This window comes from Pantherophis guttatus, chromosome 13, assembly GCF_059756535.1.
Source record: "Pantherophis guttatus breed Tessera chromosome 13, ASM5975653v1, whole genome shotgun sequence".
NCBI classification, from domain to species: Eukaryota; Metazoa; Chordata; class Lepidosauria; order Squamata; family Colubridae; genus Pantherophis; species Pantherophis guttatus.
The window spans coordinates 3959348-3974028 of NC_142075.1; the positions used below are offsets into that span (position 1 = coordinate 3959348).

Consider the following 14681-nt stretch of genomic DNA (forward strand, 5'->3'; position numbering starts at 1 on the left):
AAGATTTGGGGCTCTCGCCCTCCCACCACCGTCTGTCTAGGGAAGGGTGGCTTTTCTGTTTTACAGGCCCAGTGAAGCCCTTTGGAAGAAAGCAGGTTAGGCGTACCAGCCAGCTGTTTCTCAGGGTGCCACAACTGCAGCGGCCATCCCTCTGGAGCTCTCCATCATCACCTTACCCAACATCCATCGCTTGAAGAGGGGAAACTCTCATAGGCAACCCCATCCGTGTAGCCCACCCCAGGCCCCTTCCCCAGCCCCAGGAAATGCAGAGACCCCGCAGTTGTCCAGGAAGAGAAGCTCCAGTTGCAGTCCCGGACCTCGAAGGAGACCCCGGGAACTGCCTAAAGGGCGGAGGAAGAGGAGGAGGAGCAGGAGGGGCCGAGAAGGTCTCAGAGCAACCCCCACCCCTTTTGGGAAGTCCTCAAGCCTGGCGGGCGTCCCAGCCTGTAAGCCGGACCCTCTGAACCGGCCCGGCAGCCTCCAAAGGAAAGCCTGGGCCAGGGTAGCTCTACTCCGGGACGGTCCCTGGGCCACAGGACCCCCCCCCCACATCTTTGACCCGGCCTCTGGGGCGCCGCTCCTTTGGCTCCGGTGTCGGGAGCGGAGGCTGGGGGGCGAGCGCTTGAGCCTAGCCCTGTGCCGAGGCTGCGTTGTGCCCAGCCGGCGTCCTCTTCATCCGGGCGGCTCTTCCGAGGTTTTCTCCCGCGAGGGGACGGGCGGTTTCGGGCTGCGGCGAAGGGCCCGGCCGGTCCCGGCCCACGAGGGGGCCCCGCGGGGCTCAAGCGGAGGCTCCCGGGCGCGCCGAGGCGACTGGCTGGAAGGCGGCTTTCTTTCAAAGTCGGTTTTTATTAAAACGCAAGAACCCGGGAGGGTCCAGGAACCACCGGACAGCAGGCCGGCCTTTGCGCGGGCCGAGACCCCCTCCGCTCCGAGGGGCGGGCTGAGCCTCCGGGGTCCCTCCGGGAGCCGCCGCGCCTTTAAAGTGCTGTGCTGCATCAACCGTTTGCGGCAGGGAAGGAAACGGAGGCCGCCAACTGAGCCCGAAACAAATCGGTGAAAAAACCTCGACCCAGGTGGGAGCGAGGAAGGAGGGGAACCGACTAGGCTGCCTGCCATTGCACGTCGCCCTCGGGGGGGACCCCGGAGCGAGCCCTCCCCGGCCCCCAGCTCCCAGCGGGGGGGGGGGGAGCGACGACGGAACAGCGGGCGGAGGGAGGGGAAGAGAGAGACCCTCCCCCGGGCCCCGCGAGCCGGCTGGGTCTGCCCTTCTGCCCTCCCCGTCCGGCCCTTCGGCAGTCTTGGCCGCCTTCGAGGTCCCGACCCAATCCGGCGCAACTTCTATTTACACGACCAGGAAGAAGTCCCTCTGACTGCGCTCCTCCTCGGTCTATTTACACGAGTCTCTGCTGGATTCGGACAGGCCTGGAGTCTCGCTGACGCCCCTCCCCGTCCAAGGCGTCTCCGGAGGGAAGGCGGGGGTCTCACTGGGGCAACAAGGGGGGCTTGAAGGAGCAGTTGCCGGCGCAGTGGCGAGGAGTCAGCATCTTGCAGGAAAAGTGGTGCAGCGCATCGTGGGCCTCTGCGAGGGAAGCCACAGAAGAAGAGGGGCCGTCACTCCGCGCGGCACGGAGCCCGGCCCCGGCCCCCGCGCTCCTCTCCCCCTCCCTTCCCCTGGCCGCCCCAGGTCAATTTCTAGCACTAGCGCAGAAGCGATTTCTCCTCCCCAGGAACGTAGGATGCGGCCAATGCCCGGGGCTTCCCCTCCAGGGTCTACGGAGCTCTGCTGCTTAGCCAAATGCAGGGTTGTCGCTAAGGTTAGGCTGTGGCCAAAACCCCCCAGATTTGGCAGTTTCGTGCGGCCACCCCGTAACCTCTGAGCCGGGCATAAATGTTCCTCTAATGGGATTCGTCTCCTGGCTAAAGTTGGGTCAAACCTTCTCCTAGAGAGACCACAATTCCTAGGCTGCGCCTCTCCAAAGAAACGAGGCGGAGGAGGGAGGCGCCGGTCCTGGGGGCTTCTGAGCCAGAGACCAGGTTAAGGAACCTGAAGCGCTGCCTCCGCTTCTCAGGCTAAGTCCCAGGAGGAGGAAATCCAGTCCCCCCCCCCAAAGCGAATTGGACCCAGTCGGACTTCCACCCACCCCCCCAGCATCGGATTTGACCACTTTTCTGGGGGGAGTGAGAGAGATTTGTTAACTGGTCTCCTCCCAGGGGCGGCTAAAAGCCCCCCCCCAAAAAAACAACCTTACAGCTGTTTCTGCGCAAGGGCCTTAAGCGGCTCCATAAAGGAGAAGGTTCCTAACTCGGAGTTGCAACGAGGGTCCTTGGTGCTCTTGTCAGCCTGGTTGCTTTCTTGCCCAACTGCATGGCCAGCGCTTAAGCAGGTCAGTCAGGGGTGCCCCAAGCAGGCGCCCCAAGGCACAGGTGGGAGCCTCACTGCTGCTGGGGCCGCTCCGTTCTGCCAGAGGGCGCCGATAGCTTAGCTACCACTTTAGGCCCCTTGGAAGGATTTCTGCCAGCTTCTTCGTGCCCTGCAAGGCTACCGAGCCGGACTCGCCTCCGACTCCCGGCGCCGTTGCTCTTGGGTGCGGCGCGGGAAGACACCCACCTTTGAGCTTCTGCTGAATGGCATAGCGGGCCTTCCGTTCCTGGTCCAGCTCGTTGCACAGGGTATCTGCGGAGGACAAGAGCGGCTCGGGCGGGGCCAGCAAAGGAGCGGCCTCTCTGGGCGCCCCCCGCCCCAACCACCCCTAACCCCCCCCTCCTCCCGGCCCGCCGTCCTTCCTCACCCCGCACGATCTGCAGCTGCTGCACCATCTCCTCCCGGTAGGCCAGCTCGCGCTTCATCTGGTCCTGGAAGTTGTCTGCGGGCAGCGAGGAGGGGGCGTCGGAAAGAGGCTGGGCAGAGGGAGGCCTCCCGCGGAGCTTCGCCAGCTGCGAAGCCGAGTGGTCGGAACCCGCTTGGGGCGGTCAAGCAGACCGCTTTTGCCCGATGCCCGTCCGCCCGCCCGCCCTACAGCCAAAGCCGGGCTGCCTGGAACGACGGCCGGCAGCAGGGCAGGAAGAGCGCCGGAGCCTGGCCTGCAAAGTTGGCAGCCTGGTCCCGATCGCCGCCGGGCGTTGTTCCCCCTCGGACGTCAGCGGTCCGAGCCTCCTTTGGGGAGTCCCTGTCCAGGAGGGAAGGGCGACTCCTCTGCCTTTGGAGTCGCCCTTTCCTCCTGGACAAGGATTCCCCCCTCCCCTACTTGGTTTGGAGATCAAGAGGAGAACGGAGGGGGGAGGGGTCTGGTGGTTCGGCCCCGAAGCAAGTCCAACGGGTAGACCCCAACTGAGTCAGACCCCATTTTCTGAGCGGCTCAGCTCAGGATATTCTAACCCAATTTAGCAGGTTCGCTTCGCCCCGCGTTAAACCGAGGCTTAGCTAGCCTGTGGGAAGACCGCGCTCGACTGCGCCGGCCGTGAGTGGTCGTCCAGGGTGGGTGCGAGGCCCCACCACCTCCATGGGGGGTGAGGGGGGAACGGGCTCGAGTTTCCTCCTGCTCCCCGCTCTTCGTTGGCCGGGTCTTCGCCCAGGGAACAAGCAGAGGACCAAGAAGCGGAGGCCTTTCCGCCTCCGGGCTTCCCTCCCTGCCGCCCCCACTCCGAAGAGCCCCCTTCTCGCAACCTGGCAGCCAGGGTCGGTGCCAGCCAGCGCAGGCCTGAGGAGCCGTTTGGAAGAAGCCTGAAGCGGGGCGGCGTCTTCCGGACAGAGAGCGAGAGGAAGCGGCGGAAGGTACCTTTGAGACTCTGGAATTCCCGTTCCAATTTCTTCCTGAGATCCATCTGCTCCAGGAGGAGTCTTTGCAGCTCGTCTGTGGGCGGAGGGGGAAAAGGAGGAGTAATGGCAGTTGGGGGGGGGGTCAGGGTCAGGGAGATCTGCTAAGGGGTCCCTGAAATAGAGGCCGCTTTCCATGGAAATGCCTTGTCTCCAATTAAAGGGGAAATTTAATTTTCACTTGTCTGTAGAGATGCATATTGACATCTGTTTATTTGCACACAGGCGCAAACACACACACACACACACACACACACACACACAGAGAGAGAGAGAGAGAGAGAGAGAGAGAGAGAGAGAGAGAGAGAGAGAGAGTCAGGTGACCTCAGCTGATCTCGAAAAGCCGAGCAAGGTTAGGAAGATTTAGGCAAGGATGGGAGACCACCTGTAAATGCTAGCGCTGTAGATTCTAAAAGAGGGGATACACCCCCCCCCCAAAAGTGTCAGGTCCATTCCAATTTCCTCATCTGCCTGTCAGGGAAACTACCAGGAATCCAACTCTCTTGTCCCTATACTGCACACCTAGAAGATCTGCGCGAAAGCAAGCGAGGGTTTCCTTTCCTCTCCAAGCTTTTTTTTTTTTTGGGGGGGGGGGGGGGGCTTCTTTTAAACACGAACTGCATTCCAGGAAGAAATCACTGAACAGGTCTGGCCTTCACCTGGTAGGACAATCCGAACCCACCGGCTCTAAAGGCCGCCCTCTCCGGACGTTCATTCTTATAACAATAGATAACTCCCTCCCCAATGTAGGCTCCAAAGATAACCTTTCCATGCCGCCTGAGCTGCCAACTTCCCTACCACCTGGAGTGCAATAGCCGGTGGGACGGACCACCCCAAGTGCTTCCTGAGAACCCCTGCAAATCCGCCTTACAATCCAGGTCCTGCGGAAACCCCCTTGTTTCCTGCTCTGAGACTTGCAAAACACGCCCCGGCCTTTTCGCGACTCTCTTTTCTCACAGTTTGCCTCCACCCTTAAACCCTGCAGCCCCAGAGCAGTGGAAATGCCCAGATCCCTTAAAAAAAGTAACCCCCTTGACTTCAGACCGACTTCGGATGACTTCAGGGGCAAATGGAATCTTCTTCTGGGGAGTTTCGTTGAGATCCTAAATTTCACAGATCTCCTGGTGGTCTTCTATCCAAAGCCTGAGCCTGCTTAGCTTTTTGAGGTCAGAAAGGCAAGAGCCTTTACGACAGAAAGCGACCAAACTGAAATGCGGAGGAGGGACCAGGATTAAGCCGGTCATTCAGGCGGACAAATGGAGGCCTCCAGGACAGTCAATGGTGCAAAAAAGCCGCTCGCTTAATGCAGGCGCAGCGCAGCGACAGAAGCAGGGTGAACCAAAGTTTAAGGCCGCGCAGAAAAGCGGAACTGCGCCCAATCCTTTGGAAAAGATTCCCACTCCGCCCTCTGGCTTGGAAGGCGTGGGGATCCCGGGCTTCTCGGGATGGCTTGCCTTCAAAGAGGCAAGGAAGCTCCGCAGAGGGGAAGTTGCTTCCCCCCGTTTTCTTCAGAGGGGCCGCCGCGCACCTGGCTGGCGCTCCCGGGGGCTGCCTTGCCTTCGTCCCAAATCCCGACGCCCTTACCTCTCGCCAGAGCGCCCAGGTCCTTCTCTCCCAACTGGGTCCCAGTGACGTCGAGGATGGTCACTTCCTCACCTAGAAGAAAGGAGAGAAATCCCGAAATTCGGTCCCGGCCAGGGTCCCTTTCCCGCCCCTCCCCCACCCCACCCCGCGAGGGACAAAACTGCTTTGGCAGGGCCAGGAACTCCCCGAGGGACGCCGGAGGCCCAGGCCAGGAGGTCCCGGCAAGGCCCTTTCGACCAGCGCCCTTTGCCTCCCCAGGGCTCAGACTGGGAAATCTTTGTACGAAGGCTGTAGTTTCACGTGAAATCTAGTAAGGATCCATTCACGTGTGGATAAGCTGTCATTAGGCTGGTCCTCTCCCCCGTTTGTCCTCCCCTCCCCCCAAGCAGGCCTAATGACTCCTGGAGAACCGAATTCTGCCTTTAATTTATTTAGCTTCCGCTCCCTCGGCTTTGCATACAGTTGTTTACGCTAATAGGTGCTAAATTCGAACCTTTCATTTTGCTAAATCCTATTAAAAGGAATTTTACCCTTTCTCTTGTTGGTTGGTTTTTTAGTTTGTAAGGCTTTAAATAACTTTGCCATTTGGCACGAGGAAAGGCCGATGATGTGGCAGTCTATAAAAACAGGATAAAACGAAGAAACTATTCTGGATTCTAGAACGAGTCTCAGGAGCCGCAGATTCAGTGACACCTGTCAGAACAAATCACCCTTCATCCTTTTTCAACTGCCTGCCCACCCCGCTCTCCCCCCCCACCCATCCGTCTTTCGAAATCTGCTGCGGGACTCAATTTTCCTTCCTGCCGGGGCCTGATGGGAGGAGGCGCCGGAGGAGGGCAATCCAGCAAGAGCGCCCCTCAGCTGCGGGATTTCTGCTCTCAGAGGCCGCTTCTTCCAAGGACCATCAACCCCCGTGGGCCAATGCCACAGTCATGAAGGAGATGCCATTGGACCCCACCCAGTCCAGGGAACTTACAGGCGGGAAGGCTCCGAATTCAAGGAGCAGGTAAGGAGCGCTGTCCAGGCTACCAAGGAGACCCCTTCGGAAAGCTGCAGGTAGGAATGGCTCAGCGCGCATCCAGGACTCCTCTACTGTCAAAGGGCGCAAAGCTCCCGGGGAAGAACGGAGCTTGCTCGACTAGGGAAGGGCCTGAAGGGCCAACCAAGTCCTCTATGATGGCCAGTGGCCGCCCTCGGTCTCTTTGGCGCGCCCAGAGCAGAGAACTGGCTTCCGTCGAGGAAGGCGCTGCTGACAAAACCCGACTCGAACCGTCGGAAGGTGGAAAGCGCCGAGGCCGCTACGGCCCACATCTCCCGGATGCCGCCGGAATGATAAAGCAGCGAGGCGGGTGCCAGGCGGGCCGCCCGGAGAGCCCCTTCCAGTCACCTGATTTGACTCAGCAGAGCCTCGCCTTCGCCTCCCCTCCACCCGCTTCGCCCCCGCTGAATCGAAATGGAGGGTGGGAGATCGCCTGTTTCGAAGGTGGGCGGCTGTTTTGTCAGACTGAAGTCGAACCAAAGGGCTGAATCTTTACAGGATGGATCCCTGCACTTCTCCCCCCACCCCGCCCTGTCCCTCGGCCACCGAAACGCAAAAACGCGTTCTTGCGGTTAAAGCCCCGCGGAATACGAGCAGGCGAGCAAGTGCTTCGATCCAGGGAATTTAGATGGTCAACAGACGATTCCGATACTGTGATACTAACATCTCCCATCATTCCCCGACAGCGTAGTCAATGGAACTGGCAGTCCTTTAATAACCTCGGGACCCCTCAACCTTTTTTCCATGCACACTGTTGGGAGCCCTTAAGCAGAGTTTCCTTCCCAGGAAGGAAATGACTTCCCTCCCTCTGGCCGGAAGACGCGTGTCAGGCTGCAGAAAAAGCTCCGCGGCCACTTGGGGGCCGGTCTCGGGGTCTCCGCGTTTGGTGGCTGAATTCGGTCTGCGCTTTTAAAAAAAAAAAATTATATGCCGCCCTTCTCCGGAGACTCAGGGCGGCTTACAATGCGTTAAGCAATAGCCTTCATCCTTTTGTATATTTTATACAAAGTCAGCTTATTGCCCCCACAAACTGGGTCCTCATTTTACCTACCTTAGAAAGGATGGAAGGTTGAGTCAACCTTGAGCCTGGTGACAATTGAACTCGCAGTAATTGCAGGCAGCTGAAAGCTAAATACTACCTTTAACAGTAGCATTAGTCTGCTGCCCACTCAGACTCCTAGGCTTAACTGAACCTAGTTTTCTATTTTCAGTTAACTGCGTTTGTTGTCTGCAGCCTTTGCCACAATAGTTGCTAAAGTTTGTTGCCCTGGCCCTCTAGTCCCGCCTCGGCTGCTCCCTTCGGCGTTTCTGCAACGGGATCAATCTGGCATTCTGCAACGGCAGCCCTGGGGGGGGGGCACCCCCGTCAAGGGCCAACCAGGACCCGTCCCCTTTACCTCGCTCGGCGTGAGTCGGGCTGGGCTGCGAGAGGCTTCTTTGCTTTGGGGAGGTTTTCTTGCTCTCCAGATCCTCTGCGGCCGCGTGATTGTCTTCGTGCTCTGGGTCTTAGAGCCAAGGAAGCGCTTTTCAGGACACAGAGCTCGCCCGGAGCCCTCCTCAGCCACCCCCGTTAGGCCGAGGAAGGACTCACCCTGCCCTGGGAAGGAGCTCGCTGCCGTTCCAGGAACCATGAACTCCCCCGGCCCGCCTCGCCCTCCACCCCATAAACCACGTCCGGCCTGTCGCAAGCCTGCCCCGAACGGATGGGAGTGATTTGGGAATTCGGGGTAAGGGCCGGGCCTGGAAGATTGATAAAAGGGGTCGCCCCCTCCCCTTAAAAGGGTCGTCCATGACGGACCAGAATCAAGAAAACCTCATCGGCCATGGTGGGGGGCCTTAGGCCTGAAAGCTTCCCCAGGAGGCCAACGGGAAGCCCGTTGAGGGCAAACGGGCCCTTGGAAGAGGTCTAGGGTCGGCATCTAGTGCCGGGGGCTTCCCTTAGCAGGCCCGTTTTCCCCCTCCCGTCCAGCACCGAGCTCTTGAGGCTTATTCCTACCGTTTTTGTCTGGGGCGCAGTGATAGGGAGTGATGGGTGGGCCCAAGGAGACCCCGGCCTTGAGCGCTTGCTGACAGTCGTCCCTCCCTGAAGGATAGGCCTGCAAAGGAAAAAAACAGGAATTGGCTCCACACGCGATTGACTGAGCGACCGATCAGAATTTAGCTTTGCTTCCCAGGACTCGTGGCACTCTGGCGCAGGAAAACCCCCCCGCCCCCCCCCCCGTGGCCGAGAATCCGAGAACACAATAAAACGAATTCAGACTCCGCTGCTCAAAGAGAGGCCAAATTGGAGACCACGTGCTCTTCCGCTTTGCCTCGGAGCCATTTTCCGTAATTCAGCGGAAAGAAAAACCCACCGACCTTCAATTTCTTGTCCTTTTAGGAAGGGTGGATTAGCCCAGGAAATGCCCCACTTGATTATACAGCTGGTGCTCCAGAAAAAAGGATCTTTCCCCAGTTCAAAAGAAGTCTCAAACCCTCAAAGCTCCTTCAGCACTAAAAGCCCCCCCCGCCCCCCCCGTGTCGTGATCACCGTAATCGTATTTCAATTCGCTGCAATCTCTTCCCCTTTAGTTCTACGGAGCTGACTCCAAATTTCCCCTGTTCAAATGCGAACAGCGGGAAATTCGATGGAGGTGGACATTCGAAGCTGCTGGTCTTGTGGACAGAGGCTGAGATAGCTACGCTTTGGGTGCGAACCACCCGGAGATGGGCAGATATGGGGAGAACTTTCACACAGACATCCCCATCCTGTAGGCAGGCCCCAAAATGAGAGAACCCCTTAAGGGCCTTTTAAGGCCCCGATTTGTTTGTCTGGGCTGCAAAAGGCAAAATGGATCGGGCGCTGCTCTCGCCCTCCCCTCCTGAGCCTGCTTGGGGGTTCTCTGCGCTATTCTGCTCCTTCGGCTACTCCTCGCTTAACTCTCTGGTAGGCTTTGGAACCGGTCCCCAGCAGACCCCCGGCCTTCCCCCTCAGATTTGCCAGACCTCCATTGCTTCGCCTCGCTTTTTCAGTGCAAGCCGATTAAAAGCAGCTGCATTTTAAAGGCCGGCTGGGGGAGGGGGGAGGGTCGGTTTGCTGCTCATGACGGCTCCCTTTCTCTGCCCCCAGCCCAGATTCCCGAGGCCGACTGGCGCTGGAGCTGTTCGTGGTGCTGAAGCGCCGCTCCTCCACGGAAAGGTAGAATAAACTCACAATTCGGCAGGGCCTGGGGGAAATAATACGCGGCGGGGTGGTTTCTCATTCGACTGCTGGAGACTTTGCCTCAAACCCTGGCTAGAAAACCATTCTGGTGTGGTGGTTAAGGCACCAGGCTACAGGAGTTCTAGTCCTGCCTTGGGCTGGGTAACCTTGGACCAGTCACTCTCTCTCAGCCCCAAGAAGGAGGTAATGGCAAATAGCTCTCTTTTAAAAGTGGCCAAGGAAACTGCAGGGGCTTCTCCAGGAAGTCCCAGAAGTCAACACTGACTACACACACACACAACCTATTATGGGCCCGGCAGGTATAGTGGGCTTGGAGGGAGGGATGCCCCCTGTGACCTCGGGCTGGTGCTGCAACCCAGCCAAAGGAGATGCGAAGGGAAGGGAAGGCAAAATAAGCATCTTCCCGCGGGACAGTGAAAAGGGGCCGGCATGATCGGGACGGCTGCCTCCCGTCCTCCACCCGCCCTTCGCAGAGCCTCTACGGCTTTCAAAGCAGCCGGTTTCAGGGGACGCCTGATTGGGGCGGCCGACCCGCCTTTCCCGCCTTCCCCTCCCGCTACCCCACGCACCTCGTAGCCAGCCCGGCTGCCGGTCCTCTCCGAGGGGGCCTCCTCCGCTTCCGCCGCCTTCTCGGCCGTTGCCGGGCCTCCCCCCGGGGCTGCCGCGAGAGCCTCGTCCGCCTCGGTCAGGAGCAGCGGCGGCGGCGGCGGGGAGGGCTGGGCGTCTCCGATCGGCGCCTCGTCCTCCTCGTCTTCGTCCTCCGCGAAGCGGTTCGACTCCACGTCCACATCGGGCTCGCCCGCCGTCTCGTTCCCGGGCGAGAGGGAGCGGTAGCTGGAGCTGCCCTCGCTGAGGAAGTCCGGGGAGAGGTACCCCGCGCAGCCCCGCGGCCCGCCGTAAACTTCCCGGGTCCCGTAGAGTTTGGCGATGCTCTCGGCGTCCTTCACCACCGGGCGGAAGGCCGAGAGGTAGCTGCCCTTCCTGGGCAGCGGCAGCGGCGCCAGCAGGGCCTCGTCCCCGGAGCGCTCCTCCTCCCCGAGGGCCGCCGCGGCTCTGGAGAGGGCGCTGGGGCAGCGCTCGGCCTCGGCGGCCCCGGAGCCCTCCTGCGGGGTGGCGCTGCTCCGCTCGCTGCCGGACGGCTCGGAGCCCTCCAGCTCCACGTGGCCGCGGAGTCCCAGCGGTTCGGCGGCGGCGGCGGCGGCTGCGGCGGCGGCGGCGGCGACCACCACGGCGGTGGCGGCGGCTTTGGCTTGGCTCTGGGCGGGATAGGGCGGCACCGGCAGGCTCCCAGAGGCCGGCCAGAACATGGGGAAAGACGGGTAGACGCCGCCCTCCTTGGCCGCAGCGCCGGGTTGCTGGGGCGGCGGGGGCGGCGGCTGGGGCGGCTGCGGGTGCGGTGGTGCCCAGAACATGCTCTGCGTCAGGGCGCCGGCCTTGCTGGGGTCGCCGCCGGGCCCGCCCAGGGAGTCCTCCTGCTTCTTGGGGCACAAGCCGAAGGCTGCGGCGGGGAAGCCGTAGGGCGGCGGGAAGAGCGGCGGGGGCAGTTTCTGCAGCATCCCGAAGCCTTTGCTGGGCACCGGGATGACCGGGTAGCTTCGTACGGCGGCCGCGGCCGGGCCGTGCGCCACGGTGGGCAAGCCCAGCCCTCCTCGCTCCGTCCCGGGAGGCTCGTCGGCCGCGCCGCTGCAGCGCAGGCTCTTGTGCACGGGGGCCAGGTCGGCCGGGGAGGGCGGCGGCGGATGCAGGACGCTCTTGGCCGCCGAGGAGCCCCCGCCGCCCCCGCCGTGCAAGGAGAAGGTCCGCTTGCGGGTGCCGCCGTTGAACATGGCCTTGACGTCCTCCCACGCGTGGCTGAGGTCCTCGGTGGCGCCCTTGTCGCTGAGCTTGAGGTGGCGGCGCCAGGAGTTGAAGTTGGCGGCGTCGGGCTGCGTGTACTTGGCGTCGGGCGTGCGGTGCGAGTGGAAGATGAACTTGTTGGGCGAGAAGTACATGCTGCAGTAGCTGCACTTGATGCACTTGGCGCGGGAGCTGTTGTAGCGCGCGGGGATGAAGCTGCCCCGCGAGCCCCAGGCGCACTCGTGCACCACGTCGAAGGCGAAGTTCTCGGGCAGCTTGGGCGGCTTGTGCTCGCCCAGGAAGGACTTGCAGAGCCGCTCGGCCTCGCGCTTGGTGATCATGCCGCAGCGGCGCGAGGAGATGGGCATGGCGCCGGCTCGGCGCAGGATCTCCAGCTGCACCGGCGTGCACTGCACGCAGGTGATGCCCAGCGCCACCCGACGGTTGTGGATCTCATTGTAGCTGTAGTTCTTGAGCAGCGTGTTGGAGATCTGCGCCAGGCAGAGGCGCTCCTGCCCGTCGATGACCAGCGACACGATGGGGACGCCGTAGAGCGAGGTCTCCCCGACCTGGTTGGGCTTCAGAGGGCTGGAGCCGGCGTAGGGCTGCAGCTCCTGCTTGGAGTGAGGGGAGGACGAGGAAGAGGACGAAGCTGAGGACGAGGAGGAGGAGCCAGACTCGCGCCCCGCTCCCAGCTGACTGGCGGCGGCCAGCGGCTCCATCTCTGCCGCAGGCGGCCGGACCCCTGCAAAGAAGGGGGAAGCGGGAGAGGCGCTGAGCGAGGCTCCGGCCAGCTGGACAAGGGGGCCCGGGGGAGGCAGGGCTGGAGCTGAGGCCGGCCGACGCCTCCATCCTGGGCCGGGCCGGGGCCAAGCCTGCCGTCCACTTTCGGCGGAAGGGCCTCTGCCGCAGCCCAGGCCGCCCCCTCCCTCGGGGAGCCTTCCTCGGAAGCCCTCCAGGCGGAGAAGGACGGGCGGAGGGGCGGGGGGAGGCGTGCGCCCGCCTGAACCGAGCCTCGCCGCCAGGTTCCTTGGGGAAGCGGCCTGAGAGCGCATCCACCCCCGGCCCAGCTCTTCAAGCCGGGCGAGCGGACGCCTGAGGGTGCCCCTAAGGGCCTTTCCTTGACCGTGGTGGTTCCTTTCCGCTTTCTTGCCCCCTTTTCAAAAGATGCACTAAAAAAAATCAAAATCTCCTCCTAAGCCGCGAATTGTATCTAAACACCACCGGCATCCTGATCATTGTTCGTGCGGCGGGGGTGGGGGGTGGGGAGGGGGAGGGAGCCTCGCGGGGGGATTTACACGCGCGGGGAGCTGTCCGGCGGCTTGTCAGCCAGCGGTGCTGGCGCCCACCTCGACGGCCCCGCTGGGGCTTCAGAGCCGAAGGAGGCTGCTCTGCAGGCCTTTTCGTGCCCTAAGAGGCATTTAAGGCCAGCTCCAGGATCGCCCCGTCGGGCCAAAAGGAGCAACAGCCGCGGCGGCTCTCAGCCCAGCAGGCAGCGGGGGAGCCGATCCTGCGCCTTCCTGGCTTTTCCACCCCGCTTCTCCCTTTGCAACTTTCTCGTCTCTAAGTCGGATGAAGGGCTCGGTCGAAAAGTGGGTGAGCCGCCGCGGCTAATCCGTCCCCGCCGCTCCGCTAATACCTTTCGGGAGACGCGGAAGCCTCCTTAAGCGCCGCCGAAAGTCTCCGCCGGCAGCCAAGAAAACCCAGAGGCCGGGATTAAAGGGCAGCTCGCGGGGAATTACAGCCAAGCGGCCCAGCCTTTCGGCCGCTCTCGAACGGGGACGCCAACTTCCTTTTCTGCCCTTCGGCAGGAACAGCGAAGCGCCGTCCAAGCCTCCTCCTCCTCCTCCTCCTCCTGACCCCTCGCCCCGAACCTCCCCGCAAGGGCGCCCAAACCGAATCAACGCCGGGCAGATTCTCCCCGGAAAACCTGCCCTAAAGAAGGGAGGCGCGCATCCATGCGGGGCGGGGGCCCTGACGTTCCTAATCGGATCTCTACGCAAAGAAAATTACATGCAATGAATTGATGTTCGAATCCCCGTTTTGCCCCTTGGAAAAAGTGACCCAGCGCAGCTTTGAAATTCTCGCGCAAAGCAGCAAGGAAGCCTCCCTACTGAGGCGGGAGCAACGAAATAAAATTAAACTAAACATTGTCCAGCTATGCGAGGCATCCTTAGAAAGGGGGAAAGAAGCGGAAAGGGGGAGGCAGACAGAAAAACCTCCCTTAGTCCGGGGAACCGCCGCCTCCGCCGCCGCCAAGGGGAGGCTGTCTTCGCCGCCCGGGAGCGATTCCCGGATCGCCCGAAAGCTTCCCAGCGCAGAGCGGGGATCGCGGCAGGGGCGAGGAAGGAGGGGACCCCCCCCCAGCTCCGCCTGCCCGGGGCCCTGGCTTACCGGCGGCGGCGGCTTCTCACTCGCCCAGATCCACAGGCGAGCCCGGCAGAGGCGCGGCGGCGGCGGCTTTCATGGAGCTTCTTCCCGGCGGTCTCCCGCCCGTCGCCTCCGTCCGCGGCTTTGGCGAGGCGGGCGGGCGGTTGACCGCATGGCTCGGCTTTAAAAAAAGGAAAAAAAGAAGGAGGGGGGAGAAAGGCAGGAGGCGGGGGGAAGAGGAGGAGGCGGAGGCGGGCGGGTCCCAGCCTTCGTTGGAGCCGCTGCTCCCTCTGATCCGCCGGCAGCGCAACTCTGAGCCAGGCGGGCGGGCAACACCCACTTAGCACCGTTGCGCGAAACGCCGCCGGGACGCCTGTCAATCATCCGGTGGGCAGTCAATCCAAAGGCAGATGGGCTTCCTTAAGAAAAGACAGATTGCTGGCGGGAGGAGGGGCAGCGCGGGGCGGGGGAGAAGGAGGAGGAGGAGGAGGAGGAGGAGAAGGAGGAAGCGCGCAGCAAGGAGCCGCCGGCAGCGAGAAGGTAAGAGTCCCCGCTGGCTGCCCACTTTCCTTTTCCTTAGCCTGACCCACTGAAGGAGCCTCGACCCAGCCCGTCTCTCACACACACGTCCGCAGGGACCCGGGATCGAACGCGCGAACCTTCCTTTGCTCCCGCTCCAGGTCGGGGCCTTTCTTAAAGGGCAAGAGACGGGAAGGGAGGGCTCGGGGAAGTCGGTCAACGGAGGGGCGATTAAGTGTCCCACCCCAGGCCATTTCTACAACGCCGGCACTTCCGTCTCGGTGGTATTGCAAATGAAAATATGAGGAGGGGCAATG

At 61.9% G+C, this 14681-nt stretch overlaps 1 protein-coding gene across 1 annotated transcript; it reads right to left on the minus strand.

Annotated features, from left to right (window-relative positions):
• Positions 1 to 843: 843 nt before the first annotated feature.
• On the minus strand, positions 844 to 14179 carry SKOR1 (SKI family transcriptional corepressor 1). The gene is made up of 9 exons (XM_034435473.2): positions 13870 to 14179; positions 10209 to 12220; positions 8434 to 8533; positions 7835 to 7942; positions 5399 to 5470; positions 3777 to 3851; positions 2790 to 2864; positions 2609 to 2674; positions 844 to 1579 (listed from the first exon to the last, which is right to left on the minus strand). The coding sequence occupies exons 2-9, from the start codon at positions 12195 to 12197 to the stop codon at positions 1482 to 1484; spliced, it is 2583 nt and encodes an 860-aa protein (XP_034291364.2). The 5' UTR covers positions 12198 to 12220; positions 13870 to 14179; the 3' UTR covers positions 844 to 1481.
• Positions 14180 to 14681: the final 502 nt, after the last annotated feature.